At 30.0% G+C, this 15,710-nt stretch overlaps 3 protein-coding genes and 1 non-coding gene across 5 annotated transcripts; 2 read left to right on the top strand and 2 right to left on the bottom strand.

The window, feature by feature from the left end:
• Positions 1–130: 130 nt before the first annotated feature.
• On the top strand, positions 131–9,181 carry LOC105251828. Its single transcript, XR_003123206.1, has 7 exons — positions 131–199; positions 2,386–2,477; positions 3,285–3,506; positions 3,977–4,280; positions 5,086–5,244; positions 7,757–7,938; positions 8,031–9,181. It is a non-coding gene; the product is annotated as an uncharacterized LOC105251828 (transcript).
• LOC112638906 (radial spoke head 10 homolog B-like) lies at positions 649–1,771 on the bottom strand. Its single transcript, XM_025411488.1, has 3 exons — positions 1,482–1,771; positions 1,119–1,404; positions 649–828 (listed from the first exon to the last, which is right to left on the bottom strand). Exons 1-3 carry the CDS (start codon positions 1,769–1,771, stop codon positions 649–651), a joined length of 756 nt encoding a protein of 251 aa, XP_025267273.1.
• On the bottom strand, positions 4,737–6,535 carry LOC105251829. Of its 2 annotated transcripts, XM_011258872.3 has the most exons (3): positions 6,338–6,535; positions 5,398–5,527; positions 4,737–5,239 (listed from the first exon to the last, which is right to left on the bottom strand). In XM_011258872.3, exons 2-3 carry the CDS (start codon positions 5,523–5,525, stop codon positions 5,056–5,058), a joined length of 312 nt encoding a protein of 103 aa, XP_011257174.1. In that variant the 5' UTR covers positions 5,526–5,527; positions 6,338–6,535; the 3' UTR covers positions 4,737–5,055. The 2 variants fall into 2 exon arrangements, with proteins under 2 accessions (XP_011257174.1, XP_025267330.1); XM_025411545.1 differs by lacking the exon at positions 6,338–6,535 and having other exon boundaries at positions 5,398–5,537.
• Positions 9,182–10,360: 1,179 nt separating the features above from the next.
• LOC105251831 (tetraspanin-7) lies at positions 10,361–14,072 on the top strand. Its single transcript, XM_011258874.3, has 5 exons — positions 10,361–10,616; positions 11,512–11,700; positions 12,390–12,560; positions 13,243–13,374; positions 13,671–14,072. Exons 1-5 carry the CDS (start codon positions 10,539–10,541, stop codon positions 13,824–13,826), a joined length of 726 nt encoding a protein of 241 aa, XP_011257176.1. The 5' UTR covers positions 10,361–10,538; the 3' UTR covers positions 13,827–14,072.
• The last annotated feature ends 1,638 nt before the right edge of the window (positions 14,073–15,710 follow it).

Below are 15,710 nucleotides of genomic sequence, written 5' to 3'. Positions count from 1 at the left end.
GACGCACCCATTGGCTGTTGGATAGGTAATTTCTAGGATCCCGTCGTCGCGACCAATCGGCGCGTTCGATGAAGCTTATCGCATGACAAATGTAACATGGCCCTAAAGTAAAGCGAGTGTCACGTGACCGCGTAGTGAGAGAGCAGGGCAAAAGGAGAATTCCAGTTTACGGCGGCGTAAATCCATCCTAGAATTCACGGTAATCGTCAAAATATAGTAAGAGATACTCTAATAACTTTAAGTATTTCGATAAAAATCTTTTTAAATTTACATATATACTCTTCTACGAGGTATAATTACTGGAAAGTTTCTATTCACTCTGCGAGGCACACGAGACTTGAATTTGAATTTAATGTACCTCGCTTGGAAGATAGATTAGACAGTCTGCATTAGTCTATTTTATATAAGACGATGCATCACGTAAAACATTGTATTGATTATTATCTTTTGTTCAGCTATAACAATTTTATTATTATTTGTCCAGACATGTGTCAGATCCACAAAAGCCGATTCCAAAAGTAAAGGTACAACTCGATCGTTCAGGCAATGATATTTCATTCGAACGAATGATTTATTATAAATACTACGTGAATATTTTTGATTCATCATTAAAATGACCTACGAGTATTTTACCACTTGTTCATTATTTTATTTTTTTCCATGTTTGTGACCCATGTGCCACCGACCGAGATACATACGATTATTTTCTCTGTCCACCAAGAGACCTTTACCGTGTCGAAAACCATCCATGAATTCGCCTTCGTACCAACAATTGTTGTTCCACTCCAGGAAACCTCTCCCTTGGATCTTATTACGCTCAAACTGACCCTGCATTATTTTGAATCTTATTACGCTCAAATTGATCCTTCATTTATTCCTGCTGATTCTCAAATCTTGACACTAATTAACGCGAATAAATATTATATTTTTCAGAATAACACGCCAGGATGCCTCGATTCAATTTAAAAAAATGTCAACTCAAGTAAATGAAACGGAAACTTTGAAATATGTTAAACTTATATTAAACATATATTAATTACATAAAATTATAGAATTTTCAAAATTTTATACCCACCGGGATTTTTATTGAATGCGATAGATACATATTTTCTCGATACCTTGTAGTGGACACCATTATGCCATCTGTATGTCCCTTCGCCCTCCATCATCTTCCTGCTGATGCGGCCGTGATAAGAATTTTTATTGTAGAATTTTATATCGGCAAATTCATCCGGTGATGAAAGTTTCCAGGACGGAATGGATATTTTATCTTTCTCTTCCTTTTCTTCCTTAATAAATGAACCGTCACTTATGTCATTTTCCTCTTCATTTTTCTTGATAGCTTCAGCATCATCCTCGTCCAGTTTCCTCACAAGCGGTTTCCTTAGGAAATAACCATCCCATCTGTGTGCATATCGATCGAATTAAATCAATAACACATGCAATGGTAATTTTTTATTTCGTTAAATCAGTATAATTACTCAAGGACGAGAACCGGAAGTATGTCATTGTACATTAAATAAATAAACTCTTCTTTAGTTGTATATTTGCGACGTTTTTCAGCCAATACATCCTCAAAGGGTAATTCCTCCGCAATTTTATCGATTTCCATCGAGAGTATATCTTCCTCCTCATGCAAATCTTCTGCTTCGTGTTTTTCATCTTCCGATCTTTCATCACGAGGACCTAAAAATTCCGGTTTCTTTCTACATTTACGTAAAATTTCTTCTTGCAGCGCTTTCAAATCTAATTCCTTTATCTCATGTTCCATGTTAGCCTTCAATTAATGTGTAATATTTAATATTTATTACTATTAATATTTATTTATTATTATATATGTATGCAAATTTCTATTTGATAACAATATGAATTTGCTCTTATTGTAAAATTACATGAAATAAAAGAAAAAGACATGAAAAATATTTGTATAAATTGTATAATTGACATGTAACACTATGTTCACATAATAGTCAGAAAAATGATATAATAGGAAACGAGTTGTTAAGTTTTTATGTCTTCATAGATATTTAATGCAAAAGTTATTTAGTGGTTATTGATTAATAATCTGTTTTTATATTTGATACGAAAAAAATATATAAATATATACGATATAAAATGCTGAAAAAGAAAGTAAATGTAACACTATTGATAATTTTTAAATAAATATTTTGGAAATATTAATTTTATCCTTCAAAACATATTAAAATTTTAAATATCTTATAACTTTCATATATTTAAAATAAATTTTATGTTTTTCTATTATTACGAGTATAATACTAGAAAATTTTTTTGAGTTATATAAACTATTACAATCTTATTAGAAATTTTGCTAATTTCTATTTTTCTTTAAAGTTTTCATACTAATAATTCTTTTTTATTTTACAGTTTATGCCATTTTGCGATGAAGACGAAAACATTGAACCCATCATTTTCCATGTTCCAGCGGTGTATAGCGATAAAATCAAGATACACGATTGGTAAATATTATACATCTTTTTAAATTTTTATTAAAAATAAAACCATAAGACTCACTAATAAGAAAAATAATAAAAAAGACGGTTCAATAAAAAAATTTATATATTACATAATTTATAATAATATTATATATTATAATTTATAATAATGCAAAAGAGTTGCATAAATATAAACACGGAAGATGGAATTAAAATCATTTAATTTTGTTTTATGATATTTTTTTCTATTTCTATCTCTTTTAATACAGATTCTTGTAATATAAATTTTCTTAACTCTCTATCTCTTCTCATTCTTTTGTAAACACAAGAAAAATCTTTTAGAAGAGCTTTTTTTAATCGAAACTTTTCTACTATAAATTAACTTTAGAAAGATAATGTGTATGTCGCTTACATAAACATAAATCGCGACGGAAATCACATACATGTAAAGCGTATCACACTTTTAATGGAAATGAGGGGGAGTAGTTACGCGATAATACAGACGAAACCGTGCGATTGTTATACGTAGCAACGCGCTTTACTTCACGAATCTGACGAGAACACCCACGTTTGTATTGCGTATCATTATTTGATACAGTGCCAGCAATCGTAAAATTTTAATTTATAATAAGTCTTTATCTTTATCAGAAGAAATGGAGTAAGTTTATTTATTTATTACTACTTTATTTATGCTACATTAAATTATGTTATAATATTTGAATTTTTTAGGATATTTAATGAGTAGAAATTTATTGTATAATACATGTATAAATTTTAGCCAAAATAATCATAAAATTTCTTTCTCAATAATTTTACTGAAATTATTAATAGGCAAATGAAAATTTTGTCTGAGCCTAGAGACAATACAGATATATTTCCACCGAAGGGAAACCTTCACAAATCCTCATATCAAAGACTCGGTCCAGAGGATGAAGGCACTGGAATTTCGGAGACACGTGCCATGTTGTCACAAATTGGGATGAAAGACGAGTACAAGCCGATTACTTATCCGCGACGCAGTTTACTTACAATGCAATCGTTAGCTTTGGCGGAGTATGTATTTTATGCTTAATAAATATCAGGCAAACTGAAAAGAATTTTTTTCGAAATTTATAAAAATAAATTATTTTATAATTATAAGGAGAGATAATTATTACCAGAAATTGCTATTTATTTCTAATTGCAAGATAAGAGTCTCCGGATATCACCTTCTCGTTTAATATTATTAAATAATAAAAATTTAAGATTTTAACTATAAAAATTTGTTATTTTATTATTATACAGTTATGTAAAGATATTATATGTGTCTTAAAAAATTTATGAATAGATTATAGATGATCCACAACATTTCTTTTATACACATAATTATTAAAGAGATCATAAGCTGCAGTTTATTAATAATTTTTTAATAATGAATTAATTTTTAATTATATATATATATAAAATTAAAAATTAATTTATTATTAAATAGTTAAATAACATTAATAATTAAAACGATAGTAGAACATGTAACATTTTTTTAGAAAGGATTACGAGGAAAAAGAATTAAAATTAACCGATATTCTGCTGGATCCCATGGCGATTTGTCAGATGGACTATCGAACCAGTATGAGCAGAGATTATCGTTCGCCTTATCCTCTGAAACCGAAGCCACCACCATCACCACCGCCACCGGAACCGTGGTTGTTAAATCGGCGTACCATCGGTTACAGTCCTCAAGATTTAGAGAATCGTTGCGGATACCACACATTTCTAGACGACGACATGGATCTTCATCAGAGAATAGCACAATTAAAAATGAGCAGAGGCAAATTGTACGAAATTCGATGATAAACAACAACAAAATTCTATTGATGACTGATAAATTAAACACATTGTGTAAATATATATAACTTTTGCTTATCATTTTATCAAATAGATTTGCATCACAAATAGTTTTAAACTAAACTAAAATTTTCTAATAAATAGTTTTAAACTAAACTATTCATTAGAAAAGTATCTAACGTATTTCAATAGATATAAAAATATTTTAATAAATATTAGAATATTTTAAATAAATTTGGAACACATATATGAATGTGCAAAATGAACAAAATGAACAAAACTTCTTCTTTATTCAGAAAAATAAAATGTTTAAGAATTAATAAAATATTTTTCTGACGAGCTGATTTTTATCCTTGCTCGTCATCATGTCTTACTCCCAATATTTTAACACAACAAAGGAAGATAGAGTTGAATGATTTATAATTAATCTTTTTAATAATCTTTCTATAATATCTTTCTTTTCACAGATTATTAACGCCAGATTAGCCTTTTGTAACAAATTGAAGCATTCTTGATGTAATGTTTTTTCTAAGGATTATAGGACAATACGATTGCAAAATCATATTCAAAATAATCATAATAATGTCACAAATTAAATTGCATTAAAAATAAGATTAACTTGCGGTATAAAGCATCGAGCACAAAAAAACTGAAGAGAAGGTAAAATAACGAGGCACGATCATGTAATAGCTGCAATGTAAAATATATTCTATCTACATCTTAGCACGAGAATATGTGCACGATCTACGATCTAGGGGGAATCCGATGTGATAGCGTTTTATTTTTCGATGTTTTTGCCAAATCGCAGATGTCCATATTCTTCGTCTTCATTGTTGGATCGTTTGCCGAATCTCATGTGACCGTAATCGTCCAGCTGCTGGCGTTTGCTGAGTCGCAAATTGTCCTCGTCCTCGCCGACGAGGTCCTCTACGAGGTCTTTCACGAGACCTTCCACGGCATATCTACGGCAAAATGCAAACGAAATAATTAAAATACATGCTGTTGACTTTTTTTTAAATCCTCAAAAGTTTCATGTCGACGAGATTGTCTTATTTTCGCATCCGTTTTTAATTTTATTCACATATATCTTTTCATTGTATGTTCATTATGTAATAATTACCCGTAAATATGTGGATGATTTCCTAAGTTGCGATGGATACTGGGAATCAATCTCGGAGCTGCTTTGCATTTTCCGCAGAACAGCCATACGACTGCGATCATGCAAGATAGTGCGAAAGTCAGATTCATGTCTGCAATCATTTAAAAATTTTCCGTTTCATTGCAAGGATATATCGTTAAATTACAGATCAAATATATATCTTTTTTTCATAATAGATACAATTAATGTTATCACATAAAATTTTTAAATCGAACTATTGCTTTCTATTTTCTATAATTGCTTTCAATTAGTATACTTGATAAATTAAACAGTTCAAAAGTATTAAAAAAACAGTAAAATTTTGTAAATGTATTTCATATATCATTTTCGTTAAATGACTATATGTGTGCATATGTATTATGTACATATATACACATGTAGAAAAATATTAAAATATCTAAATATATACAAATACAATTATGCTCAATGAAAGGTACTTGTAACTTGTGCTCAGATACAAATATTATACTCGTAAATATCAAAGAAACTTTATTCTCAAACTTCTAATATCGAGTTTTACTGACAATCTTTTTTTTCTTTTTCAGGAAAATTGTTCAAAGAACCCAAGTTTTAGTTTAAATGTGTGGGCATTTGAGAAAAAAATATGTAATTTAGAAAAAAAATTCACTGAGAAAGAAAATTATTTTCAATTTAACGGAAGAAGCTGTGCACCATTCAACGGATTAAAATTAATAAGGAAAAGCAGCAAAGCAACAGGTGAGACAAATAACAAATTTACAAGCTGTTTAATTTAAAAAACACACATATAATACACATATGAATAATAAAATGCGCTCGAAAGATTAAAATCACGGAAACCGCACGTAACGAAGTCTTTCGCGAATTGATCAAAGAAACCGCAGTCGATGGGATCTTCCGGAATATCCTTATGTTCTCTTACCTGCGTGTACCGGACGTCGAGAAAATCGGCAATGGAGTGTACGATGTGCGCGGTGGTGGCTTTTTATATCGCGGCCAACTTTACGTTCATCCCCCCGGTTGGAAAATTGACGCGATGATGAAAAAAGTACGACGGCGCTGAATTTTAATTCACGCAACGCCGCGCGCACTGATAAACAATTTTCTTTTCTCAGACGAACATCACGCCTCCACCGTTCAATATTCCGCAATGTTCTTCGCGTCGATGATTGGCAGGGCACCGGATAAACCGATTACCGATGTCATGTCGCGACTCTTCTGTTTCCTTTCTGGCGGAGAAAATCGGACATTAAAATCCATTTTCTCTCCCTCTTTCTTCTCTCTTTTCTTTTCTCTATCTGCCTCTCTTCAGCGAAAAGCAGTGTGGGTAGCAATTGATAAATAATAATGCAAACAATCATCTGTCAATTTCGTGCAGTTATTTTTCTATTGTTCGATTGAGAAATTAAAACGTTGACGAGAAACAAACAATACTTCGCGTACAATTCATGTTAATGTTAAATATTAATTAGAAATAAAATACTTTACGAAAGTTTTACTTTACAGGTATGTACTTTAATAATAATTTTAATTATCGTTCCGGTATTCATTAAGTAGTCCAACTAAAAGTTTGATTTAAATAGACATAGACATGTAATTACATAGACATGTAATTATCTACAGATTAAATTTTGCTTAATTGCATTATCTCTTTATTTATTGAGATTTAATCTATTTTTGAAATTGATTTTTTCTCAACAAAAATATTGGAGTGATAATTTTATATTGAATTCTGTTTGTGTATTATTTTAATAACTTGCAATTATAATCCTACGAAAAAGATATTCTTGAAAAAAATTAAGAAATGCCAATTTTTATTTTATTTCTGTTTGCTTCTCTCTGAAATTTTATCAAAAATCATTGTAGAATCAATTTTTTTTTAACCAGATTTACTAATTGTAGAGAGCAAATAAATAAAAATAATAAACTTTCACAGCAAAATAACTTTTTAAATGGACAAAAAAACTTTTATCTCTTTTTTCCATTTCATTTGCAACTGACATTAATTCTCACATATTTTCAATGGATTTTCAAATCTTATTTCTAAACTTTTAATTTTCTAAACTTTTAATTTTCAAACCTTATTTCTAAACTTGTAATAAGATATGGAGCTAATACATTATTTTATCATTGATATCGAGAATAATTTTAACATGAATGTTGATGTGAAATTAATAATTAACGCATGATGTGATTATACCTACACAAGGTTACGGCCATGATGATCAATGGCTTCCGCGTTTGCGGTGCTTCCTCTATTAATTCTATAAATCGCTTTATTCTCCGAGTCAAATTATTTTTTCAGTCATAGAATTGTTGTTCAACCATCATCAACTTGTGAAATGAGTCTGTGAAATTTTTCAAATTCTCGTTTTTGTTTGACATCAAAATGACAGAGAGCAAAGAGATAATGATTCAGAAAGGTCTGTCGGAGTGGTGGAGCGAGGAGACGGAATACGTACTCCAGAGGATTGAGAAATGGACAACTTTTATAAGTGGTTACAATCTTCTTCGATCGCAGAGGTGAGATAAAGAGAAAAAAAGAATATAAATTAGTATATATGAAATATAAATAAAAAAGATCGTACAAAGAAACAAATATTGAAATGCACCAGGTGATCCAAGAAAATGTTGCAAGACACCTGGAACGCTTCTTCTGATAAAGACACGCTATGATTTTACAGCCTCAAATGGTCCAAATGGAAATCCTGTCCGGAAGAGACCAAGATTAATTGCTGCAGCACGTTCAACTACCAGTCGAATAGCAAACTTGAAAGCAATTGTCTGGAAACTTATCGGTACGATCACAGTATCTACTTCAAGACTATCGGTGACATCAGGAGCAACAAGAGAGACGTCAACAGAGATCTAGAACAAGATAGAATGTCTACTATCAGCGAGGAATTGGTAGAGTGGGATGCCAGCTCGGTCGTTGATTTGACTGCTAAACCGATCTCTGAAGAGATTTGTAACAACAATCGTCCGGACGAGCTGAATATTTCGGATACCATTGCTGAACAAGAAAAGAATGGAACGATGCAAAACACCTGGCCGATTGTAGATCTGTCGAAACTCGATCTGGATTTGATGGACAATCGAAAAAAAAAACGAACAGCTTCCTTGTCTGGTTGATCGAGATAATTTTGAAATAAACCAAAAACAATTGGAGAATAACAACGTGAACAGTCTGGAGGATAAAGTGAATTAGGAGGATCAGGAGAATAAGACGAAAAATTACGAGAGGATAGAAAAATTTCCATTATTTCGAAAAAGACGATCATCCATGCGAAAATCACCAATCATCAGTGAAAACAATGTTATTTTCCGGAAATTCTAAATTACAATAAAATTTTGAATTATAACAACAATTTCGATGTTGCCGACATCTTTGCAAGATTAAAGTAAAAATTGAAGTAAAACATTGAGTATAGAAAAATTTATACGTAAGTGCATAAACGATTGAATTGTACGAAATAATATGACGATTTAATTATTTTATGTATTTTATCAATAGAAATGCTTATGTGCTTTCTTTCTGTATTTGCGTGCGATTCGCGCGCGTAAAATTCTGCGAATGCCTTCATTCTGAAAGTTCCCTTTTTTTTTCCTACTCTTCCAATATTGTTACGTGCTTTCATTTATCTTTTCATTTTAATGTGATGAAACAATCACATGACAAATACAAATAATGAGAGAACAATGTAAAAAAAGGCAAAGAAAATAGTATTTTAAAATATTTAATAGTTTGACAAAATGAATAAAATTTTTTTATAAACATTACTGCCCTTTTTGTAGTAAATATTAAACTGAACTACAATGAGTAGAAAAGGAAAGGGATATTTTTCATCTGTATTTTGTGCAAAAATTTATTTTTTATAAGCAGATTTTATCATAATTATATTTTTTCTTCTTTTACAAGAATATCAATATTACAAGTTACTAAAAGATGTGGAAATATATAATAGCATTAAAAGCAAATACATATCTTGAGAAAAAGTTTTTTCACAGAAAATTAAATATGAATATATTATATCTATTTTGTGAAATATGTGTGTACACTTTTAGTATTTTGAAATTAAATATATTTTGCGCATGTGACACTTCCCAGGTAGAACATGAAATTCATAATGACATCATTATGACGTTATCATGATTTTATTTATCACTTAAAAATCACCTAGGTGCCTTATTCATAATATAATATGCTTATTCTCGCGTATGTTGTCAGCTTTTCTCATAATGAAATTACTAGCTTATAAACATGCAATCAATACTTCGTGTTGAAATAAGAATATCTTACATACGTATTTGATAATATAGCAAACTTGTTTACTACAATCTTGTTTAATATAATCTGATCTTAATTAAGTGAAAAATATTAAAAATAAATTACGAATGAGAAAAGACTTGCATCAGAGCAACTCTTTTAAAAATACTATAATACTTTTATGTGTTTTTTTTCTTTTATCATATATTACTGTTATATTAGATATTTACATCATCTGTGTGAAAAGCGTCGATACATCGAAAGTTATTTTGATAACATATTTAATATGCTTATATAAAAAAATTTTATAATATATTCCTTTAAATTATGTAAAATCCTTTAAAATATGTAAAATTTTAAAAACCGTCAAAAGAATACCTAAAAAAAAAATTTTTGATCTCTTTTACAGATATTGGCTACCAGATATTTATATGATCTGCGATATTATTGGAGAAATTATTTCCATGAAGAGAATTGTCAACGTAATATTCAATCCTTCAACGCAACTGACGTATGAGAAACATGTCTCTTTCTCTCCTGATGCTTTCACGATGATATGACTGATGTTTCTCCGACTACCTGCGATACATTCGTTTTCATTATATATGAAGAATTCAGTCCGATAAAGGGAGTTCCCACCATGGCTATAACATATTCTTGGGGTAGCGCGCATGCACCAGCTGAGAGAGGGGCGGAAGCCACGCACGCAACGCGTAAGTGTGCTCACGAATCCTGTCGTGAATCGATCGTGTGCGAGCTTCACTCTCGCGGCCCAAGTGAAGCATTTTACAATAGTGCGTAATAACTTGGATAAAAAGAAGGTTTTATCGACGAGAGCGGAGAAACGAATATCAAGATGAGCAAGCGATTAGAGACTGTGGCCACGATGACCTGCATGAAGACTTTGTTGATGCTTTTTAATTTCATTTTCTGGGTAAGTCAAGATCATCTCCCCCTTCCATTGACGATCTTAAAATATCACCTTCACAAACAACCCCTTGCCTTGCAACTGATCCAACTGTTGCGCAATTGATCGCAATCCTGCGGTTGTATATCGGTCGAATTTGATCACTCGCTGCATGAAATGTAATAATGACGTGACAATTAAATCCTGTCCTAAGCTTCTTAATTGAAATAAGGTCAGATAACTAACAAATGAGTATGAGATATATAATAAATAGTTAATATGACCTTGAATGTTTACTTATATTATTAATATTTAGTATATAATATCTTAAATTTTTAAAATACATTTAAAAATTATAACGTACTTTTTCCTGAATTTTTTTAAATTATTGAAAGTTTTGATGGCTGTTATATATTTTCCATACAGTCCATACTTATCCTTGAATCCTTAAATCAGTTGAGAAATTTCAAGCGCGCTAATTAAACGACTTATCTGGAAACGCATGATGTATGTATGTGACTGTTATCACTTTTAATACTAGCAACCATAACTTTTTTCAATATAAAGATAGAAGTCTTGTTATTGAACGGATTATTAAATAATCTCCATTTTTTCACAATACTATTTCTATTTTAATCTGTAAACATTGCTGACATTTTGCTAAGTTATTATCACAACATGTTTATCTGTATAATATTATCCTCCAATAGAAGAGATGTTGAAGTTCCTTTTTCTTTAACTTTTAACTTTCTTATATGTATTACTACAAAATTTATATATTTATTAAAGATGTGAATTTTTAAAGTAGATAAAGGTAAAAATAAAGTAAAAATTTTTAAAGATAACTTTTGAAAGCAGCATCATTCAGGAGACGGATAATTTGACTAATTATTTTAATATCGCTTATATTTGTATTGTACAGGCTTCCGGAGTGTTGATGCTATGTATCGGCATATGGATGCGCATCCAGCTGCGGGATTACATGAACATGAGCGTGCAGGGCAGTGGAACGGCCCTATTAGCGCTCGCGAGCTTAGGTGCGGTGTTAGCGGTAGCGGCGGTTCTCGCCTGTTGCTGTACCGCACGAGGTCATCCCGCTCTTCTATACTTGGTAAACATGATGTACAGTCTATATAATTCGCGACGAAACTTTTGCAATTTTATAATTTTGATACGCGCTGGAAAAAGAATCAGGATACACGTATACGTGTATAGAACACTATCGCGAATTATAGATCGTATAAAGTGACCGCTTGGTTCCCTTGGGAATAGATAAAATTACGAATCGATACTCGACACTCGATATAATTTTTTCATCACATGAGCAATATAATTCCCTGATGCACATAGGTGCACTAATAGTAAAAATAAGAAATTTACACAGGAGCTGATCAATTTGTCTTTTGCAAACCTTGCATAAGAATAGCTTTATTATTTATTAATACTCATTATAGTAAAATAAATGATATACCATGGAATTATTATTGTAAAGAGAAAAGAGAGAGAGAGAGAGAAAGGATATTAAATTATATTTCTATGATATTTGAATTTTTGAGATTTTTATGTTAAAATTGAATATTTCTAAAAAAATTCTTTCGGCAAAACATGAATAGAATTTTATAAAAGATGTTTATAAAAACAATTTTTTGTTTATATAATTTATAAGTAATTGAAAAATAAATATGTTAAAAACTCTCTTTCTCTTTCTTTCTCTCTCTCTCTTACTTTCTTTTTCTTATAGAGAAGTAGAGATTTCCCTTGATATTATTATTAAAATAATTATTTTTCTCTATCTCTTAGTATGGCGCGTTCCTAGCTGTTGTCGCATTATTGGAACTTGGCGCGGGTGCATCGATTTATGCTTATCGTACAAACTTGAATGAAGTATTCGATCAAAGCTTAAACCAGAGTATGGAAGCCTATGGACGGGATGATTCCATGACCAATCGCATTGATAGCATGCAATCGACCGTAAGTATTTTTTTCTACAATATTTCATTTATGCTTGCACAATTTCAATTATTTTAATAATAATAGAACTTTGATTAAATTTTTATTGAAATTCAAATAATAATTCAATAAAGAAACTGAAATGAAAAATCATTTTTAATAGTATTTTTAATGTTCGATATTATTAGGACTATAAATATCATGCCATATCCATGTCACAATATTGAAGAAAATTGAGATTAAAATTGTAAAAAGGAAATATATTGTTTAACGTGCTATATAACTAAATATTTGATGTGATTTTATTCCGTTCAAAATTGTGCTAGAACTTCCATTTCTTATAAAGAATTCGTTGTAAAGATTAAAATCAATAATATTTTTATAATCAGACACTGGATTTATTAAATCATATATAGGAAAGTATATTATAATTAATTTTAATAACTGTTTCATTACAAACTTTAATATATCAGATTTTTTGTGAAATGAAATATATGTTTATTGTTTCCTTTCTTCTGTTTTATTGTTTATTATTTTACTATTTATTAATTTTTAATTAGAGACCTGAATTTTCAATATAAAACTACGAGGGAATGATTGCTCTTTTTCTTGAGTTTAAAAAAAAAGTTATTTTTTATTAAACTGTCGAAATTTTTATTATGTATGCATCGCATATTTTGAAAATTTAATTATCTGATTATAGTTGCATTGCTGCGGTAATCGTGGATACGCCGATTGGTACAACATAAATCCACCGAAGGAAATTCCCCTATCCTGCTGCAAGGTGCCCGAGGATAAGTGCGAACCGAACTCCGTAGAACAAATTTATACTGATGTACGTAGGCGCGATAAGTTTTCAGTTTCTTAATTGTCCAAGTTCTTATGAAACTTGCAGCTCTTTACTGTAAATAGGGCGGAACAATTAAAATAGTGAACGATATTAAACTAAATTTTCGAAGTTTGATTAATTTCAGCAATTATGATAATTACGATAGGAGTTATGACACTAAGAGTTGGAAGAAAAAAGAATATAAAAATAAATACGCAAGTTAAATCAGTTTTTTTCGACTTGCAATTTTTTTCAATTTTTGGTATTTTTTAAATCTAATTTTCAATTCCTTCTGTTTTCAGGGATGCTACAGTCGCGTATTGGATTTCATAAACAGTAACATCGGTTTGGTAGCTGGTACCGCGATCGGTGTAGCCTTCTTCCCGTTGGTGGGCATCTTCCTGGCGTGCTGTTTAGCCAGCAACATCAACAAGGCAGAATACGAGCAGGTCGCTTAGGCACGGCATTTGCGCAAGCAGCAACGATGGTTCTATCAGGAAACGAAAAAACTCGCATCGCTAGCAACAACAGCGAACGTACACGATTTCAATACGAGAGCATGAAAATGATTTTAATTGAGTTTTTCTCACTTCGAGATTTTAATCGAAGACTTTGCTGCAAAACTTAAATAAAGGTCTACAGTGTAAGGTACGCATTTTTAAATATGAAATCGTGTCTGAAAAAAATTGATTTTACATAATAAATGATAAAGTTTCATTATTTCTCAATAAATCCTTTAATTTTTATTTATTTATTAATCGATTTGATTAATATTGAAATTTTAACAGATCAAAATCTGAAAATATTGATTAATAATTAATCAATATATTATTATATTAAGATATATAACTCTTTTTTGGATCTCGTATGAAAATATCTTCAAATATACTTCCTTAATAGTTAAAAATTATATATCTACATATATGTATATGTATATGTATATATATATATATATATATATATATATATATATACACACACACACACATATACACATACATATATAATATATCTTGGTATGCATGGAATGATTGCTTAAAATCTTTTAAACAAAGTTTCTATAAAGTTTCGACAAGCAGGTAGAGGAACAAGGAAGCAGAAAGTATTAGATTAGGACAAAAGTTGTGTGTTAAAACTTTGTTTCAAAATCGTAAGCTATATAATAATGAAAAATGTGTATTGTTCGTCAAATATTGGACTATCTGTAGTCGATATCCCCTCTTGTTTCCTTGTGTAACTCTTGTCGAAGATTTGAAATTTACACTCACTGTTACACTCTGTCACTCTATATTACATATATATTATAAGAGAGTTTCATATGTAAAATATAAGAAGAGAATATGTGGGATATACAATCTATTTATTATAGAAATATAAATATATTCATGTGTAGAGAACGAGACACTTGACTCGACGATTTCTGTCAACTTTTTTATTTGACACATTAAAATCAGAACTCGCGCAGAAACTTTTTCATTTTCAAAGAAGCTTTTTTGTGTGTTACACGTGTTTTATATAATTACATATTATTGTTTGATTATCTTACAATAGTATTTTGTATAATATTAAGAAAAATGCCAAATAAAAAAGTTCAAAATGAATGCAAGCGTTAAGTGTCTCCAACTCTTTACGTTAGAAATATATTAATAAAAAATATATAAAAAATAAATATATAAAATATATTATAAAAATATATAAAATGAGAATACATTATATGCTCCCACTTGTTCTATAAAATTAACGTAGAAAGAAAAAAAAAGAAAAAACTGCAGACTTCTAATGGAAGCTTTATTTATAAATATTCTCAAACTATTTAAATATCTCCATACGATATCGAGGAAGCAGCACAATTTTGTCGCCGAATCGATATTCAATTGTTTACGTCAATCGCTATAGCTTTTATGTACGTTTACTGTATATCGCAGAATGCGTACATTTTGTACTAGTTCTGACGAGCCTTAAAAATAAAGGTCAATGAAATATCGTTCTTCTATTTGTCTAATAGAAATCAGTCTTTGAATGTAAATAACTAATATATATAAAGTGTAAAAATCTTTTGCGAGCAGAGGAAAATGGAATTGTTTTACGGATTTTAATCCTAGATCCTCCAGTGGTCATACAACCACTTTAATAGTTGAGTTGTCTCCTAGATTATTCCTCTTTGATTCCTCTTTATAACTCGTGAACTCTTGCATATCTTTTTTCTTAGAATATTCTCTACATACTTTATGCGTTTTTTTCCATTTTTATACTTTTTTGCATATTACTATTGATATTTCATTAATTTACAGAATTATTATACAGAATTAATTTTATCGTGTAAAATATCTCTCTCGTGAATT

Source organism: Camponotus floridanus, unplaced genomic scaffold (assembly GCF_003227725.1).
Source record: "Camponotus floridanus strain SB8 unplaced genomic scaffold, Cflo_v7.5 scaffold4, whole genome shotgun sequence".
Classification (NCBI taxonomy): domain Eukaryota; kingdom Metazoa; phylum Arthropoda; class Insecta; order Hymenoptera; family Formicidae; genus Camponotus; species Camponotus floridanus.
Note: the sequence above shows the minus strand (reverse complement) of the source record. Positions and strands in the feature narration are given on the sequence as shown.